This window comes from Staurois parvus, unplaced genomic scaffold (assembly GCF_062004578.1).
Source record: "Staurois parvus isolate SC_StPar_1 unplaced genomic scaffold, SC_StPar_1.0 ptg001145l, whole genome shotgun sequence".
Taxonomy (NCBI): domain Eukaryota; kingdom Metazoa; phylum Chordata; class Amphibia; order Anura; family Ranidae; genus Staurois; species Staurois parvus.
In genome coordinates, this window is record NW_028318941.1 from 83,174 (window position 1) to 99,607 (window position 16,434).

At 45.0% G+C, this 16,434-nt stretch overlaps 1 protein-coding gene across 1 annotated transcript in view; it reads left to right on the forward strand.

Annotated features, from left to right (window-relative positions):
• The first annotated feature begins 522 nt into the window (after positions 1-522).
• Positions 523-16,434, forward strand: part of CTDSPL (CTD small phosphatase like) — a 40,644-nt gene continuing 24,732 nt past the window's right edge. The window contains exons 1-3 of the mRNA XM_089659260.1: positions 523-753; positions 8,500-8,532; positions 13,531-13,632. Of these exons, the coding sequence (XP_089515386.1) occupies positions 523-753; positions 8,500-8,532; positions 13,531-13,632 (366 nt within the window). The remainder of the gene's footprint in view (positions 754-8,499; positions 8,533-13,530; positions 13,633-16,434) is intronic.

Consider the following 16,434-nt stretch of genomic DNA (forward strand, 5'->3'; position numbering starts at 1 on the left):
CGTGAGAAAAACCCGTAAATTTAATTTGGGTGCATCGTTGCATGACCGCACAATAAAGTAACGCAGCGCCGTAACGCAAAAAATGGCTTGATCAGGAAGGGGGGTAGATCCTCAGGAGGGGAAGTGGTCAATAAAACTGCTTTGTATTTACTCGAGTTATCTTTGTGTAATGATAGAATTCGTTTCATTTGAATCATTTAAGTGTGACAAATATGCAAAAAAAAAGGAAGGGGGCAAATACTTTATTCACAGTACTGTCGCTCTGTGCTGTCCTTCCCTGTGCACAGTCAGTAGTGCGGCCAATGATTCATTGCCCACATGTTCAGTGCAGCTCCACCAGCCTGACTGTAGGGTGCAGCTAGCACATGTGGAGTATGCACACTGCATATGTGGTGCAGGCAGTGTTGGTGAAAAACAAAATCATAGCTGATGTTCTAGGAGGAAGAGGCATACAAAGTCACAGTTCAGATGTGCTTCCAAATGTTCTGTATTCTAAAGTCTACACACCGCCTTGCAGCGTGGATGTTTCTTGAGTCACAGATGAGCTCAGCTTCTCATGTATTTTCCTGTTTTTCTCCTTTTTTTTGTCCTGCAGTTTCACAATGCAATATCAGCCTGAAAAAGCAGCGAAACAGAAGCATCTTCAGCTCGTTCTTCTGCTGCTTCCGCAGCTACAGCGTCGAGCCGCCAACCTCCAATAATAACACCAGCCCGCTGCCTCCGCTGGTGGAAGAAAATGGCGGCGTTCAAAAGGTAAATGTTTTAATATTTTATATTTGAACAATCTGTTATCTCATTTAAAAAGTTGCTTTAAAAAAAGCAAACTAATGGTGAATATTTCACCTGTCAAAAATGAAAGCGAGCTACGTAAATATATCAAGGACTCCTAACTGCTATGGGATTTGTTCTATGGCACTTTTGTTTGTTTGTTTCTATTTTTGTGTAGTGAAGCCATCAAAGTGGTTGTGTTTTTTTACTCTAATGCATTCTTTTTTGTTTTCAGCCCACCTCCATCCCCCCCCAGATAAATGCTTGCCTGAGCCAAATCTCAATCCAGCGCTGTGAAATGGCTCTTTCTCCCTTCTCACTGAACATTGAGGCAGCAGTGAGAGCCATTGGCTCTTGCAGCTGTCAATCAAATCCTGTAAAAAGGAGCAGGGGGGTAAGGCCAAGCCACACTGTGTGTGTCAATGGACACACAGAGCCTTGCATTCAGAAGGGGGGGGGGGCAGGAGGATCGGGGCTGCTCTGCAAACTATTTCACAAAAACATGTAAATATGACATGGTTGTTTATAAAAGAATATTGCCTAGTCCTATACAATCACCTTAGTCCTGGTTCACACTGAATGCACCTTTGATCTCTCGCTGCTTCAGTTGTAGTGTGATTTCAAAGCCGCTGGTCAGTGCGGCTTGCCTGATATCTGTGCGACTTCATGTACAGATATCTATGTAAGTCACACATGAAATTGCCAAAAATAGTGCAGGAACCTTTTTTTCAAAGTTGGAGTCACACCGATTTGAAAGGTTCAAATAGTGTGCGACTTGTCATGCAACTTGGAACTGTCAGGTCGCACTGATGTGAACCAGGGCTTTAAGTTCGAGCGATTCTAAAAAGTTCATTTTTTTTTTTTTTTAAATAACAAACGTTATACTTACCTGCTGTGTGTAGTGGTTTTGCACAGAGCAACCTGGATCTTCCTTTTCTCAGGGCCCCCTCTGCTTTTCCTGTCCCCTCCCTCCTGTCGGGTGCCCCCACAGCAAGCAGCTTGCTATGGGGGCACCCGCTGCTCCGTGTGTCCATTTACAGACGGAGCTGTGGCTTGGTCCCACCCCACTCTGTCACTGGCTGACTGGCTGTGATTGACAACAGTGGCTCCTGCTTACTGTCTCAGTCAACAAGGAGGCAGAGACCCGGGACAGCCGGATTGGAACCCTTTTTCCATTTTTTTTTTTTCCCCAAAACTTTGAGTGTAACAGGTAAGTCTACTAATTTCCACCCAGATGATAGCACGCAACATGCCAGGGCCACCTGAAGTCCTAGAAATTGAGGCCCAGATATCCTACATGGGAAACATTTTGCCAAAAACATCGGTCCCTTGCACTGTCTGTTTTAGCTCTAATATTTCTTTGCATTAAAGCGGGTCTTCAGCCTTTTCAAAAACATTAAAAGTCAGCAGCTACAGATACTGTCCAGGGGTCCTTTGTCATGTTTGTGCGAGCTGCTTCTTTTCCGGTTTACAGGTCATGGCGCCAGCATGTTAACTGTGGGCAGCCAGCTGTGACTGTGGCGTCACAGCCAAGCCATGCTGCGCTTTGTAAATGGTCCCCCAGCCTTCGGGGGCCTGTGATGTGTCCTAGAAGGTTGCAGGGTGGGGAGAACTTCCAGTGAACCTGGTACCTGTATATACCCCCAGAACCCCCCCAACGCCCCCTGCCCTTTCAAAAACCGTTAAAAACAGGAAAGAAGGGCATAAAGCGGAACTTCCCCTTTAGGGTGACGTTCTGCTTTAAGTAGCCTCAGTGTACCATGTGAATGGGAGATTACAAGTCCTATCTGCTACTGCAGTGGAGAGACTCATGAATTTCAATGCAGCACAAGTGTGTTGAGGTCACTGAACCATTGTTTACTACTTGTAACTCAATGTCCATACCAGGGGTGGACTGACAACTCATGAGGCTCCCAGGCAATAGGGGATCATGGGGCCCCTGTGTCCTTGCCCAAACTAAACAAACCTATGAAAAAGGTACCAGGGGCATCTCCTGGGACCCCCTACTGACCCCGGGCCCTCGGGCAGTGCCCAACTTTCCAAATGGTCAGTCTGCCCGTGGTCCTTACCTCCCCTATGTAGAGCTGGAAGAATAGTATGCAGGAGTCTGGCAATGCACATATGATGCAATAATCGCAATGCTCTCCAGCAGGGGTGTCGCACTCAGTCTCATTGTGGGCCGCATCAGCACTAAGGGACAGTTCTATCTAAAGGCTAGATGTCCAGAGCACCCCATCAGCAGAAGTCAAGAACCCCCCATCCTTCCTTCTATCACAGTGTACCCCCTTACCTTGTGCTGCTGGGGAGGAGCTGGCAAGCAGAAAGTGCAGGGTGTGGAGGAGGGCTGAAGTCAGCTGCTTGAGTCTACTTTATGCTGAGACCAGGGGAGGTGGAGATGGGAGTAGGGGGGGGGGTTGATGTGGTTGCACAGAGGGGTGCAGGATCTGTAGGAGAAATTCTGTTCTCTCTGCTGCCTGTTGCTTAGATTGGGGATGGGGGGGCGCGCAATGTTGAGCCTCTCCATGGCTGCACGGAAAAGCTCTGGATCTGACAGAGGAGTTCTGTCCTGAGGGGGCTGAGACGATGGGGGGGGGGGGGAGCAACAGCTGGAGGAGAAGTGCGAGGTCCACAGGAAATGGTCTGGTTGGCTGAATTTGCCCCACAGGCCTTGTGTTTGACACGTACTCTGCAGGCTCAAAAGCAAAAACTTAAGTAAATGCACATTTTTTAAATGTTAACCCCTCGCCTACAGGGCACTTTTACCCCCTTTTCTGCCCTGGCCAATTTCCAGCTTTCAGCACTGTCACACTTTGAATGACAATTGCGCGGTCATGCAACACTGTACCCATATGAAATTTTTATCATTTTTTTTGTGACAGAGTTTTATTTTGGTGGTATTTAAACACCTCGGGGTTTTTTCTTTTTTCTTAAAGAAACCAAAAACCACTGAAAATTTTGAAAAGTTTTTTCTAGTTTTTGTTATAAAATTTTGTAAATAAGTACTTTTTCTCCTTCACTGATGTGCGCTAATGAGGCTGTAGTGATGGGCACGGATAGGCTGCACTGATGGACACTGATAGGTGGCACTGATGAGGAGGCACTGGTAGGTGGCACTGATGGGCATTGACAGGCATCACTGATGGGTACTGAAAGGCAGAACTCCTATATGGCACTGATAGGCGGCACTGATAGGTGGCACTGACGCACACTGATAGGCGGCACTGATTGGCATCACTGATGGGTACTGATATGTGGCATTGATGTGCACTGAAATGTGGCACTGATGGGCACTGGCAGGTGGCATGGATGAGCACTGACAGCTGGCACTGATGGGCGCTGATAGGTGGCACTGCTGGGGCTACACCGATCATCAGGGCACACTAATCATCTGTGCTCTGATGATCTGGGTACATGTCCCCTCCAAGGAAAGCCGATTGCCAGCTCTCCTCTGCTCTGTCAGCGTGACAGCTCATGAGGAGAGAAATGCCGATAACCGGCATTTCCCTGTTTACATGTGATCAGCTGTGATTGGACACAGCTGATCACATGACCGAGCCGACATCTTCGGCTCTTTCCGTTGATCAGTGATCTGCTGTGTCCGAGAGAAACAGCGCACCGCCGATCGCCGCGCGCTCCCGGAGCCGCACATGCGCGATTAGAATGGGACGATGTCATATGACGTCCTCCCAGAACGAGAGAACCATCTTGCGCTCATATTACTATATGGCGGGCGGCAGGTGATTAATGTGGGTGCATTCATTGATTTTTTTTGCAAAGGGTGGATTATGCTTTTATGCATGCACCATGGTTGAAGGACCAGCCCCTAGCTGGTCAATTAGTGGCTGGCGATTCTATGCCCCATCCACTGCTCTTGGGTAATATAGTTCCAGCAGAAGCTTGGACCTGCTGGGCCTGTGTTGAGTTAGTGATGTGTGTGGTTCTTTAGAATAGAAAAGCATTTAGAAGCCGTTCCAGGGCAGCAGAGTGTAGGGGTCATTTACGAGCGAAGGCTGCTCTAGTGACTTCCTTGGAAGACCTCATTCAGAGTGTCATCTGTCATCAGGAGCCTCTCCTATTCCAGCAGCTGCAGTGATTGTCACATGCTGTCCTCTGGTGCTGTCATTTGGCTTCCTGTAGACGGATGGAAGCCCTAGTTGTCATGTGGACAAGCTGGTGTCATATGAAAGGATCACACGTCTATTCAAAGGTTTGCAGATGGGAATACAGGGCCTACTAGAGCCAGTGAAGTCGCACTGATGATGGCAACAACTTACAACCTTTGATGGTCATGAAAAATTGCAGCCTGAATTATTCCAACTGGCATAAGGAGACATGGGCACTGTCTCTTAAGGGGAAAGCATATGTAGCCCATCCTTCCAGGCAGGTGTGCGTCCAAGCTTCCTCCACGACGCAGTGGGGCTTCCAGGGTTTAAAGGGGCATGTAAACTTCACCATGTGACCCTTCTCAGGCCTGGCTAGCTTTGACACCAGTCAACACTGGAGCTTAGCTAGACTGATGTGCTGCAATGGAGAGGTGGCAAGGGAGCATGGCTGGGTGAGATATCATTCGCCCCGCTGCTAAAGGAAACTAAAGGTCAGGGTCACTGGGTAATGTCACTAGGTGACCCCGCCCCTTTATTTTCTTTAGCGGCATGGAGAGTGACGGCTCCTTCTCGGAACTATAGTGAAAGGAAGAAAAAAAAGCCAGGAATTAGATTTAGAAAACCAGCAGTGACGTATAGCGGCAGCCAGTGAGGGAGCCTGAATGTATACTCTGCTCCCTCGCTGTATGCACTGCTCCCTCGCTGTATGCACTGCTCCCTCACTGTATACACTGCTCCCTCGCTGTATGCACTGCTCCCTCGCTGTATACACTGCTCCCTCGCTGTATGCACTGCTCCCTCGCTGTATGCACTGCTCCCTCGCTGTATGCACTGCTCCCTCGCTGTATACACTGCTCCCTCGCTGTATGCACTGCTCCCTCGCTGTATGCACTGCTCCCTCGCTGTATGCACTGCTCCCTCACTGTATACACTGCTCCCTCGCTGTATACTCTGCTCCCTCGCTGTATGCACTGCTCCCTCGCTGTATGCACTGCTCCCTCGCTGTATACTCTGCTCCCTCGCTGTATACTCTGCTCCTCTCCTGCCCTTCTCCGCCTCTCCCCTTCCGCTCTAGTTTCCATGTTGCGCACCACGTGTGCTGTCTGCTCCAGTCTGGACCCCGCTCACCTTCCTGCTGCTCACCAGATATGACGGCTGCACCAGACACTCCCAGAATATATACACATGAACTGGAAGCGATTGCTGATTGTCTTTCTGGTTCACTTGCTGTTTTTTCAGAACTTTTTGGGATATCTCATACCTGCAATACCTACAAAGCTAAAGCTGAATACAAGCCTCTCCAAAGCTGCAGGTGCTGTTAGTGAGCTTTGTCATCGACTCCTATGGAGGCTTTGGAGACCCTTTTATTTTCCAATAGTTTTTATTGAAAATTTTTATCAAGTTACAAATTGTATAAAGACAACTGTTATGTTATATTAAAATATCGACCAACATCGATTATAACAGACATATCTGAGATAATCAGAGGCTGTACGAAACCACTTGGGCAATTCGGATTAAAAAAAACCCAGCAATAAGTCCATCTAATATACGGAAGTCAGTGATTGCAGCCTCAGGAATTGCACAGAACAAGCGTTAAGAAAAACATAACAAATGTATAATAAGTAAAAGAATAGGTACATTTAGCCCCAGAAAACGGAAGAATAAAATAGGGGACAGCAAAAAGTAATAAGAAGTGGAAACAAGAAAAGTAGAGAAAAGGGTCAAATCAGGAAATATCAAAGCACAGAAATATAATGAATCCAGGGGTCCCACGTTTTATCAGATTTGGTAGTATTGTTGTGCAGAACACAGGTAAGTGTCGTTAATCATGATCCAGCTCGATTTGTTCTTAACATATTCAAGTGGAGTAAGTGATCTCTTCCAATGTCTAGCTATAGTGATTCTTGCTGCTAACAACATATAGGTGAGCAACTTAACCACCTCCCGTCCGTCCGTTGTATATAAACGGCCAGACGGTGGCAGTGCAGGGTTGGGTGGCCATTTATAAACTGCCTGCTTGGGAGCGTGCAGCACCTCGATCCGGTGCCCGCTGTGTCCTCCGGACACAGTGGAACACCAATCGTTGGATGGGACCTCTGTGCAAGGTCCCGATCATGTGATCACTGATTGGCCAATCAGTGATCACATGCAGAGTAGTAAGCAAGATGTCACTTCTGAGGACATTGTGATTATTTACAGATTTCACACGTAGTAAGCAAAGGTCACATGGTACAAGGCTATTCACAACAGCCTTGTACCATGTGACAAGCTGTGACTAATCACAGCTCACACAGTGGTTCTCAATGGCTGCAAGAATGCAGCCAGAGAGAAGGAGACATTAGTGCTTTTACACCCATAAGGGCTGTAAAAGCACTAATCAGTGTAAAAAAAAAAAAACAAAAAAAATCTTCACCCCCCACAAGTAGTACAGTGTCACCATGGTGACACTGTACTGCTAGGGTGACAGTATGTAAAACAAAACATACAAAAAACCATAAATAATATAAAAAAATAAAATTGTTTACAAATTATAATTTTTGGTTATAAACTAATTTTGGTTTTTTTTTTTTTTTTTACTAAAAAGATAATGGAATAAAGTTTGGCCAAGATTTATGATGCAATATTATTTATTTGCAAAATAAACTTTTTCTACATTTTTGGACTTTTTCATTTACATAGCAAAAAAAATAAAAATCTCCCAGTGGTGAATAAATACCACCAAAATAAAGTTTTATCTGTCTCAAAAAAATGCATATGGGTACAGTGTTGCATGACCGCGCAATTGTCATTCAAAGTGTGATAACACTGAAAGCTGAAAAGTGGCCTGGACAGGAAGGGGGGGGGGGGGGAAAGTGTCCGGACTGGAAGTGGTTAAGGAATTTTTTGCACACTGTAATTGGAAATTTAGGGATAAGGGCCGTCTTTTGAAGATCCTTTTTGAGCACCAACAAAATGACATGGGGTATAATATTTGAAGCAAACGCAACATGTAAACAGAACTATAAGCTCACCATTTTATTTAGTGACGGGCTTTGATTGGCATTCGGAGCGCTTTAAAAAAAAAAAAAAAAAAAAAAAGCGCGTCCAATGCCACATTTCCACGCAAATGTAAACAAGCCCTTAGAGGCGCATTCCTTTCTCCTTTACTTTCCTATACAGTCTACTTCTGGGAAGCCTGCCCTAGTGACATGGACTTTGCCCTCCTTTTAAGAGACTTTTTAGTGGATTTTTACTAAATATTAGGGGTCCAAGTCTTAGGGGGCCAATATACCTGTGTGCACCTACAATTTTTTTTTTTTTTTGGTGGAATTACTGGATGGAAAGCATTGCAATGGAAAATGTCCTCAAAACCTTCATTTCGAACTGTAATGTTTTATTTTTACCTGTGAATTCCATCCAGAGTGCCTTTCCATAAAGCAGCTTGTGGATTATTCTCCCTGATGATTTCTGCAGGTACACACAATCTGCGGCCTTCAGCCATAGAACATCCAGTGGAAGGCGGTTCTTCCGCTGCTATAGAGCTCATTGTACATCCTTTTGTCGTGTCCTTGCCGTGCTTCCTTTTCATTTCCCCTCCATTAGATCTCTCGTTTTAGTAATCTTTCTGCTTTTTGTTCTCTCATAGGGTGATCAGACGCAAGTCATTACCATTCCTACTGTATGTATTTTATTTTACCCCTTTTTATCTTCTGCCATTTGTTATTTTGCTTTCTTGTTAATATATGTTTGCTGTTCTTCCATTAACATCTCCGCTAGAAAACTGATTTCAGCTGGTGTGATAAGTTATACTCACATTTTGGCTGCCTTCTGATAAATTTGCTCTCTTTATTGCCTGACTGTTGCTAGGTTTATACATATATTTATGTGTTTTAATTTTTCTAATCAACATAGTAAATCCTAAATGTTGCAAGAGTGGAATTCATTTGCTTGGGAAGTTCTGAGCGTTGTCTGAAAGCTCAGTCTGAGCAGCTCTAGAGATAAATGGTCCTTTAAAATAAATATTTGATCATTTTTTAATTTATTCATTAATGCCATATATTTATTTAGCATCAGTATATTTGGCACTTTTACGGAGCACATTTACCCATTTATGTCACTCCCTAGCCATAGATTTATTTCAGGTACTTATATAGCGCCGTCAATTTACGCAGCACTTTACATATATATTGTACATTCACATCAGTCCCTAACCCTCAAGGGGTGTACAATCTAAGGTCCCTAACTTACATTCATACATACACATACTAGGGCCAATTTTGACAGGATCAAATTCACCTCCCAGCATGTCTTTGGAGTGTGGGAGGAAACCGGAGTACCTGGAGGAAACCCACGCAGGCACAGGGAGAACATGCAAACTCCAGGCAGGTGGTGCCGTGGTTGGGATTTGAACCTATGACCCTAGTACTGCTAGGCGGAAGTGCTAACCACTTAGCTACATAGAGCTGTCATGTACCTGGTTGAGGCCGAGTTGATGAGAGGGCTTCTTGCCGTTTCCCCTGGGGATGGTGACGAGGTATAACAGGGCACAGAGTGGCATGGGTGCCTGTAGGAGATCAGGGGATGCGGCCAGCAAGCTGGCAGATGCAGGACCTCAGATGTGTGGTCAGACAGGCAGAAGTCTGCAACAATTGGGCAGTGGGGAATACAGAGTTGGGACCCAGGAAGGGAGTCGGATCCAGGCCAAGGTCCGTTTCAAGTGAGCGAAATGGGTACCGCAACAGCAGGCAGGAAGCAAGGTTGGGTCAAAATCCAGAGTCGGCAATGAGAGTAAGCAGGGTCGGGATATGGGTGCACACAGAATCAGGTCACGAGCAGATGGCCACTCAGCAATGATCCTGAGTCCTGTAGGGCTTTAAAAGGCCATTAGGCACGATAATTCATCAACATACACACTCATGAGTACGCACAGCACACTAATGCACCCATGTAGGTGTGTGCATGGTCCTAATTCTGTGCACACTTTTTTGAGCATGGGCTTGAGCACCGTTTTCCTTACAGCACACGTGTTTTACGTTGATGCTGATCAGTCTGTTGCAGTGTGTTTTTGGTGTATGGGCCGAGTACCTGGGAGAAGCCTACACAACCACGAAGAGCAGTCACCATTTAAAGTGCAAGTTCACATTTTATAGGAAAAAGGTAAACGAACACCACACACCTTCTACATTTTGATTGGTCAGATGTTGGCACCAACCAATCATAATTGTCCCAGTATCCCTAGGGAAAGAAGAGGAAGAACAGTGTGGTTTTAAAATCTCATGACCGCTACATCACCTCTGTGGGTGAGAAGTTTAGTTGTCCACATAGACCAGGGGTGTCAAACTGGCGGCACTCCAGCTGTTGAGAAACTACAAGTCCCATCATGCCTCTGCCCTTGGCAGTCATGCTTGTAACTGTTAATCTTGCAATGCCTCATGGGACTTGTAGTTTGGCAACAACTGGAGGGCCGCCAGTTTGACACCCGTGCCCTAGACTAAGTACTGGGGGGTGGGGGTGTAGAGAGAGTTAATTTTTTTGGCATTTTATTTATCAAAAGGTGAATGTACACTTTATGGCTTTATGCACACTGGATGTTTTTTCAGCTGCTCCTAAGGACGTCTGGCTTTTTCAATTTTTTTTTTCTTGTCCTAAATGCCCTTCATGTTAGCCCATGTATCCATGCACACATAGGCTTTTCAAAGACAAACAAACGAAACCAGCGCTCAAATCCTCATGCAGACCAAAGAAAATTCAGAATGCCAAACGAAGAGGTGCTGCCCTTCAAAGATCGGGGAATCTGGACACTGGTGAACAAAAGCAGACAAGGGCGCACTCTCATCGTGCATTACCATGGTACACCACGTATTTATTGTGTAGATAAATAAATATTCACAAACCAAAGGAAATTAAAAGCAAATTATGTAGTCCGCAAAGACAGTCAATAATGCTGTGCCCTTGATAGGGATAAGCTGACGCGTTTCGGGAGACGAACCCCCTTCCTCCCCTTTAGCTCTGAGGAAGGGTCGCATTTCGGGAGACGAACCCCCTTCCTCCCCTTTAGCTCTGAGGAAGGGTCGCATTTTGGGAGACGAACCCCCTTCCTCCCCTTTAGCTCTGAGGAAGGGTCGCATTTCGGGAGACGGACCCCCTTCCTCAGAGCTAAAGGGGAGTAAGGGGGTTCGTCTCTCGAAACGCGTCAGCTTATCCCTATCAAGGGCGCAGCATTATTGACTGTCTTTGCTGACTACATAATTTGCTTTTAATTTCCTTTGGTTTGTGAGTATACATCTATTTGTCTGCACAATAAATACGTGGTGTACCACGGTAATGTACGATGAGAGTGCGCCCTTGTCTGCTTTTGTTCACACATAGGCTTTTATAGGAGTTTAGAGGCAGAGAAAAAACACCCAACTGCCATTGTGTTCATGTGGCCATACTAGTTTAACGATGTCACCAGCATCCCCACTCCTTTATTATGTGGGGCGGCAGGGTGGGGAATTCCCTGGCCGCAGCCAATTGGGCCCACTGGCCTGCTATGTTGATAGTTTTCTATGGTTCAGCAAGAATCTTGGCTCATCACTGCGAAGGTAAAAGGCACTCTGTGCTCCAACGGTAACTGAAATTTCCTGCTAGATAACAAATTGGTTCCCCTGCTTTCCCACTGCAGGCATGCACTGTGGATTCCAAGACCTGTGCACCCACCTACTGTCAGTGCAGCCTCTATCCCAGCAGCATGGCCACTCTCAGGCTCCTTCTTTGGTCATGTAATGAAAGTCCTTCAGCTGAAATTCTGCAAGGAACTCAAAGCACAAATGCGCACTCGGTGGTATAGAAACTAAAATGTTTAATATATGCACATTTATATTACAGCTAAAAGCATCGCATCTATATCCCAGTCCAGGTTTGGCTGAGGAAGGCTTCTTCAGGTCTTTAAACCATTAAAGTAGAGCTATAGGCAAAACTTTTTTTTCATTTTGAATAGAGTAAGGGGAGGGAGGTTATAACTGCTGTCCGCTTCATTTTTGCCCTCTTTGTCCCATTGGGGAGATTTACCTTTACGTCCTGTCCCGTAGCCGAACAGGAAGTGAGAGGAAATCCCTGCAAATTAAAGAAAATTCTTTGGGATCCCCCAAGTCACCAGAACTAGCGTCCCCATTGGAAGATTTCCCCTCTATTACTTTTCTGGAGACAGCCCGAAAATGTTCCTTTCAATGATCAGGACAAACTGTGTTTTGCTTGGCAGGCGTTTGCTTTATCTAACTTTTTTGCTTCTCACCAGATATAAGAAATGCTCGTTACCGTTTTTAATATTTTATGCTTGGACTAAAGAATCTTCTGGATCTAGCCGCAAGCTTACTGTCTGCGCTGTGCTTGAGCCCTTCGTCTTGCTGCTAATTCATCATCTTGGGTGGAGAAAATGTTTAAAGCAGAACTCCAGCAAATACCAAGTGTGACAATTTAATTCCCGGGATGGACTGTACAAAAATAAAATAAAAAAATTGCTTAGCTATACACTAGCGGCTGTTTTCACAAGAGGACTGCTTTGAAGGTGACATGATGCACTTTTCAAGACCGTGCCGCTGCTGGAAACCTTCCTGCGATTTTGTTTTCTGGAACGCTGCGTTCCCGGCTCGCTGGATCTCTGTAATGTCATCAAATCTGTTTCCTTTTAAAATATTTTTTTTTTCATTTTGCAGGGTGCCAAGTTAGGGGAATGAGGTGGTTCCGTGTTCCTGGCTCAGTTATCTATTCTGAAACTTGACCAAACACTTTATGCATTATGTGCAGGAGCATTGTCGTGGAGATTTCATTTGTCAGGCTAGAGTTCCGTCTTTTCTTCCAGATTCCCAGAACCTTTTCATTGTCCACATTTGCATCTGTCCTTTGTGGTTTTGGTTACCCAATCTTACTTAAACCGCTTATGCCATTAAAAAAACACTTGATTTCTTCATGGAATGTTCACCATAAGACTGTTGTAACAGAGCTAAAGATTAGCGCGCACCTTTGCCAATTTTCACACAAAATTTGATGTTAATCCGCTGCTCCGGATTCCATTCACTCATTTTCCGTCAATAGTGCAATGCACACACGTTACTACTTCTACTACTCTGTAAAAATCGAGTCACCTGGTCTGCAACCCAGGCAAGTGCAAGTTAGAACATGTCAGAACACGCTGAAGTGTGAATGTCCGTGTGACTCACCATCAGTGCTATGCCCTGGGCATTCTGGGAATTAAATTGTCACACCTCGTACATCTTTTTTGGTTAGTGTAGAAGGTTTAGAATTGTCCGACGTTTTTATTGCTGTGTCTAGTTGGGGATATTTTGGTCACTTCAGTCCTGGAAACCACACTGGAAGTGAGGCCAGTACTCCCTAATTGAGGACAAGGCAGCAGGAAAGGATGGACCATTTCTAATCTAGTCTATCCCAAACAATAAAAGTATGTGGAGTTCCACTTTAACATTTCTGAATAAAGTTGTATTAAGAAATTAAAATAATTTACAACTCTTTAATTTTGTGAGTCATTTGCTGCTAACTGGTTTTGTTTTTGCCTTCTTATATTATGCTTGTATGCATGGAAAACCCTGAAAGCTCCTGCTGAGCTACAAATATAATGTTGTTTGAACTGTTTGTTTGTTACGATCTTTTAAAAGTTCTTTATTCTTTTATTTCCTGATAGCCACCTACTAAATACCTCCTTCCAGAGCTGAAAGTGTCCGATTATGGCAAGAAGTGCGTGGTCATTGATCTGGATGAAACCTTAGTACACAGTTCATTTAAGGTACCTGTACTGTATATGTGACCTGGAGCAATGCATGCTGCTCTGGCCTTGTGTGGGTTCAAATACAGCGCATCGCATGTTTCTGTAGCCCATTGCAAGTTCAGCCACCACCTTTTTTATACAGTCAGGTCCATAAATATTGGGACATCGACACAATTCTAACATTTTTGGCTCTATACACCACCACAATGGATTTGAAATGAAACACACACGATGTGCTTTAACTGCAGACTGTCAGCTTTAATTTGAGGGTATTTACATCCAAATCAGGTGAACGGTGTAGGAATTACAACAGTTTGCATATGTGCCTCCCACTTGTTAAGGGACCAAAAGTAATGGGACAGAATAATAATCATAAATCAAACTTTCACTTTTTAATACTTGGTTGCAAATCCTTTGCAGTCAATAACAGCCTGAAGTCTGGAACGCATAGACATCACCAGACGCTGGGTTTCATCCCTGGTGATGCTCTGCCAGGTCTCTACTACAACTGTCTTCAGTTCCTGCTTGTTCTTGGGGTATTTTCCCTTCAGTTTTGTCTTCAACAAGTGAAATGCATGCTCAGTCGGATTCAGGTCAGGTGATTGACTTGGCCATTGCATAACATTCCACTTCTTTCCCTTAAAAAACTCTTTGGTTGCTTTTGCAGTATGCTTTGGGTCATTGTCCATCTGCACTGTGAAGCGTCCAATGAGTTGTGAAGCATTTGGCTGAATATGAGCAGATAATATTGCCCGAAACACTTCAGAATTCATCCGGCTGCTTTTGTCAGCAGTCACATCATCAATAAATACAAGAGAAGCAGTTCCATTGGCAGCCATACATGCCCACGCCATGACACTACCACCACCATGCTTCACTGATGAGGTGGTATGCTTAGGATCATGAGCAGTTCCTTTCCTTCTCCATACTCTTCTCTTCCCATCACTCTGGTACAAGTTGATCTCGGTCTCATCTGTCCATAGGATGTTGTTCCAGAACTGTGAAGGCTTTTTTAGATGTCGTTTGGCAAACTCTAATCTGGCCTTCCTGTTTTTGAGGCTCACCAATGGTTTCCATCTTGTGGTGAACCCTCTGTATTCACTCTGGTGAAGTCTTCTCTTGATTGGTGACTTTGACACACATACACCTACCTCCTGGAGAGTGTTCTTGATCTGGCCAACTGTTGTGAAGGGTGTTTTCTTCACCAGGGAAAGAATTCTTCGGTCATCCACCACAGTTGTTTTCCGTGGTCTTCCGGGTCTTTTGGTGTTGCTGAGCTCACCGGTGCATTCCTTCTTTTTAAGAATGTTCCAAACAGTTGTTTTGGCCACGCCTAATGTTTTTGCTATCTCTCTGATGGGTTTGTTTTGTTTTTTCAGCCTAATGATGGCTTGCTTCACTGATAGTGACAGCTCTTTGGATCTCATCTTGAGAGTTGACAGCAACAGATTCCAAATGCAACTCTGGACCTTTTATCTGCTCATTGTAATTGGGATAATGAGGGAATAACACACACCTGGCCATGGAATAGCTGAGAAGCCAATTGTCCCATTACTTTTGGTCCCTTAACAAGTGGGAGGCACATATGCAAACTGTTGTAATTCCTACACCGTTCACCTGATTTGGATGTAAATACCCTCAAATTAAAGCTGACAGTCTGCAGTTAAAGCACATCTTGTGTGTTTAATTTCAAATCCATTGTGGTGGTGTATAGAGCCAAAAATGTTAGAATTGTGTTGATGTCCCAATATTTATGGACCTGACTGTATTTATGGCAAAGGGACAGTGTTTGCACATAGTTCATCCTTCCAGACATGCAAACATAGCCGGGCTTCCTTCATGCTGCAGTAACACAGGCTAATAACATGCAAACATAGCCGGGCTTCCTTCATGCTGCAGCAACACAGGCTAATAACATGCAAACACAGCCGGGCTTCCTTCACGCTGCAGCAACACAGGCTAATAACATGCAAACACAGCCGGGCTTCCTTTATGCTGCAGCATAGTTACATAGTTAGTCTGGCTGAAAAAAGACAAAAGTCCATCCAGTTCAACCATTAAAAAAAAAAAAGGTTATAATCCTACACCCACAGTTGTTCCAGAGGAAGGCAAAAAACCCAGCAAAGCATGATCCAATCTGCTCCTGCAGGGAAAAAAATGCCTCCCTGATCAATCGATTCCGTTATATTCTGGATAGCTAATGAAATGAAAAGCCATAGTAAGCTCTCCTTTTGAACCCTACAGGTAATCTCACAAACAGTCAAGCATCAACAAAGAAAAAATTCCCAGCTTAACTTTTCAACAGGCCTGAAACCAACCGAATTGTCCTGTCTAACAGTTCATGTTAAAAACGGGATTAGCTAGCACACATTTGCAAATACATGCGTAAGCTGCAGAGCCTCTTCATGGCACCCCGATATCTGCAGTCCTAACTCTATAAATTTAGTGAGGCTCCGTAGTAGAAGCGCATGTATAACAGATTGAGGTCTGGTAAGCCTGGAGCTCACAGACAGGCGTACCTTGTAGGTACAATGAATATTTCCTACATGTGCACCATTTAGGAGATATCTGCATCGGCAGCAGCTGATGACATCGCCTGCGTATGCAGTGACGCTCTACATTCAAGGCACACAGTATGCCGCGGGATGTAGAGCGATGTACCGCGGCTTACTATGGCCCCGGCCATTCAAGCGGCTGGAGCCCGTGAATCCGGATGGAAGACCGGGTGAAGAACGAAGCCCTGTCAGTGTTAGGCCTGGTAAGCGGACACATTGAGAAAGTCACATGTTCACAGAAGCTCCTCTCTGCAGGCAGCTGTGT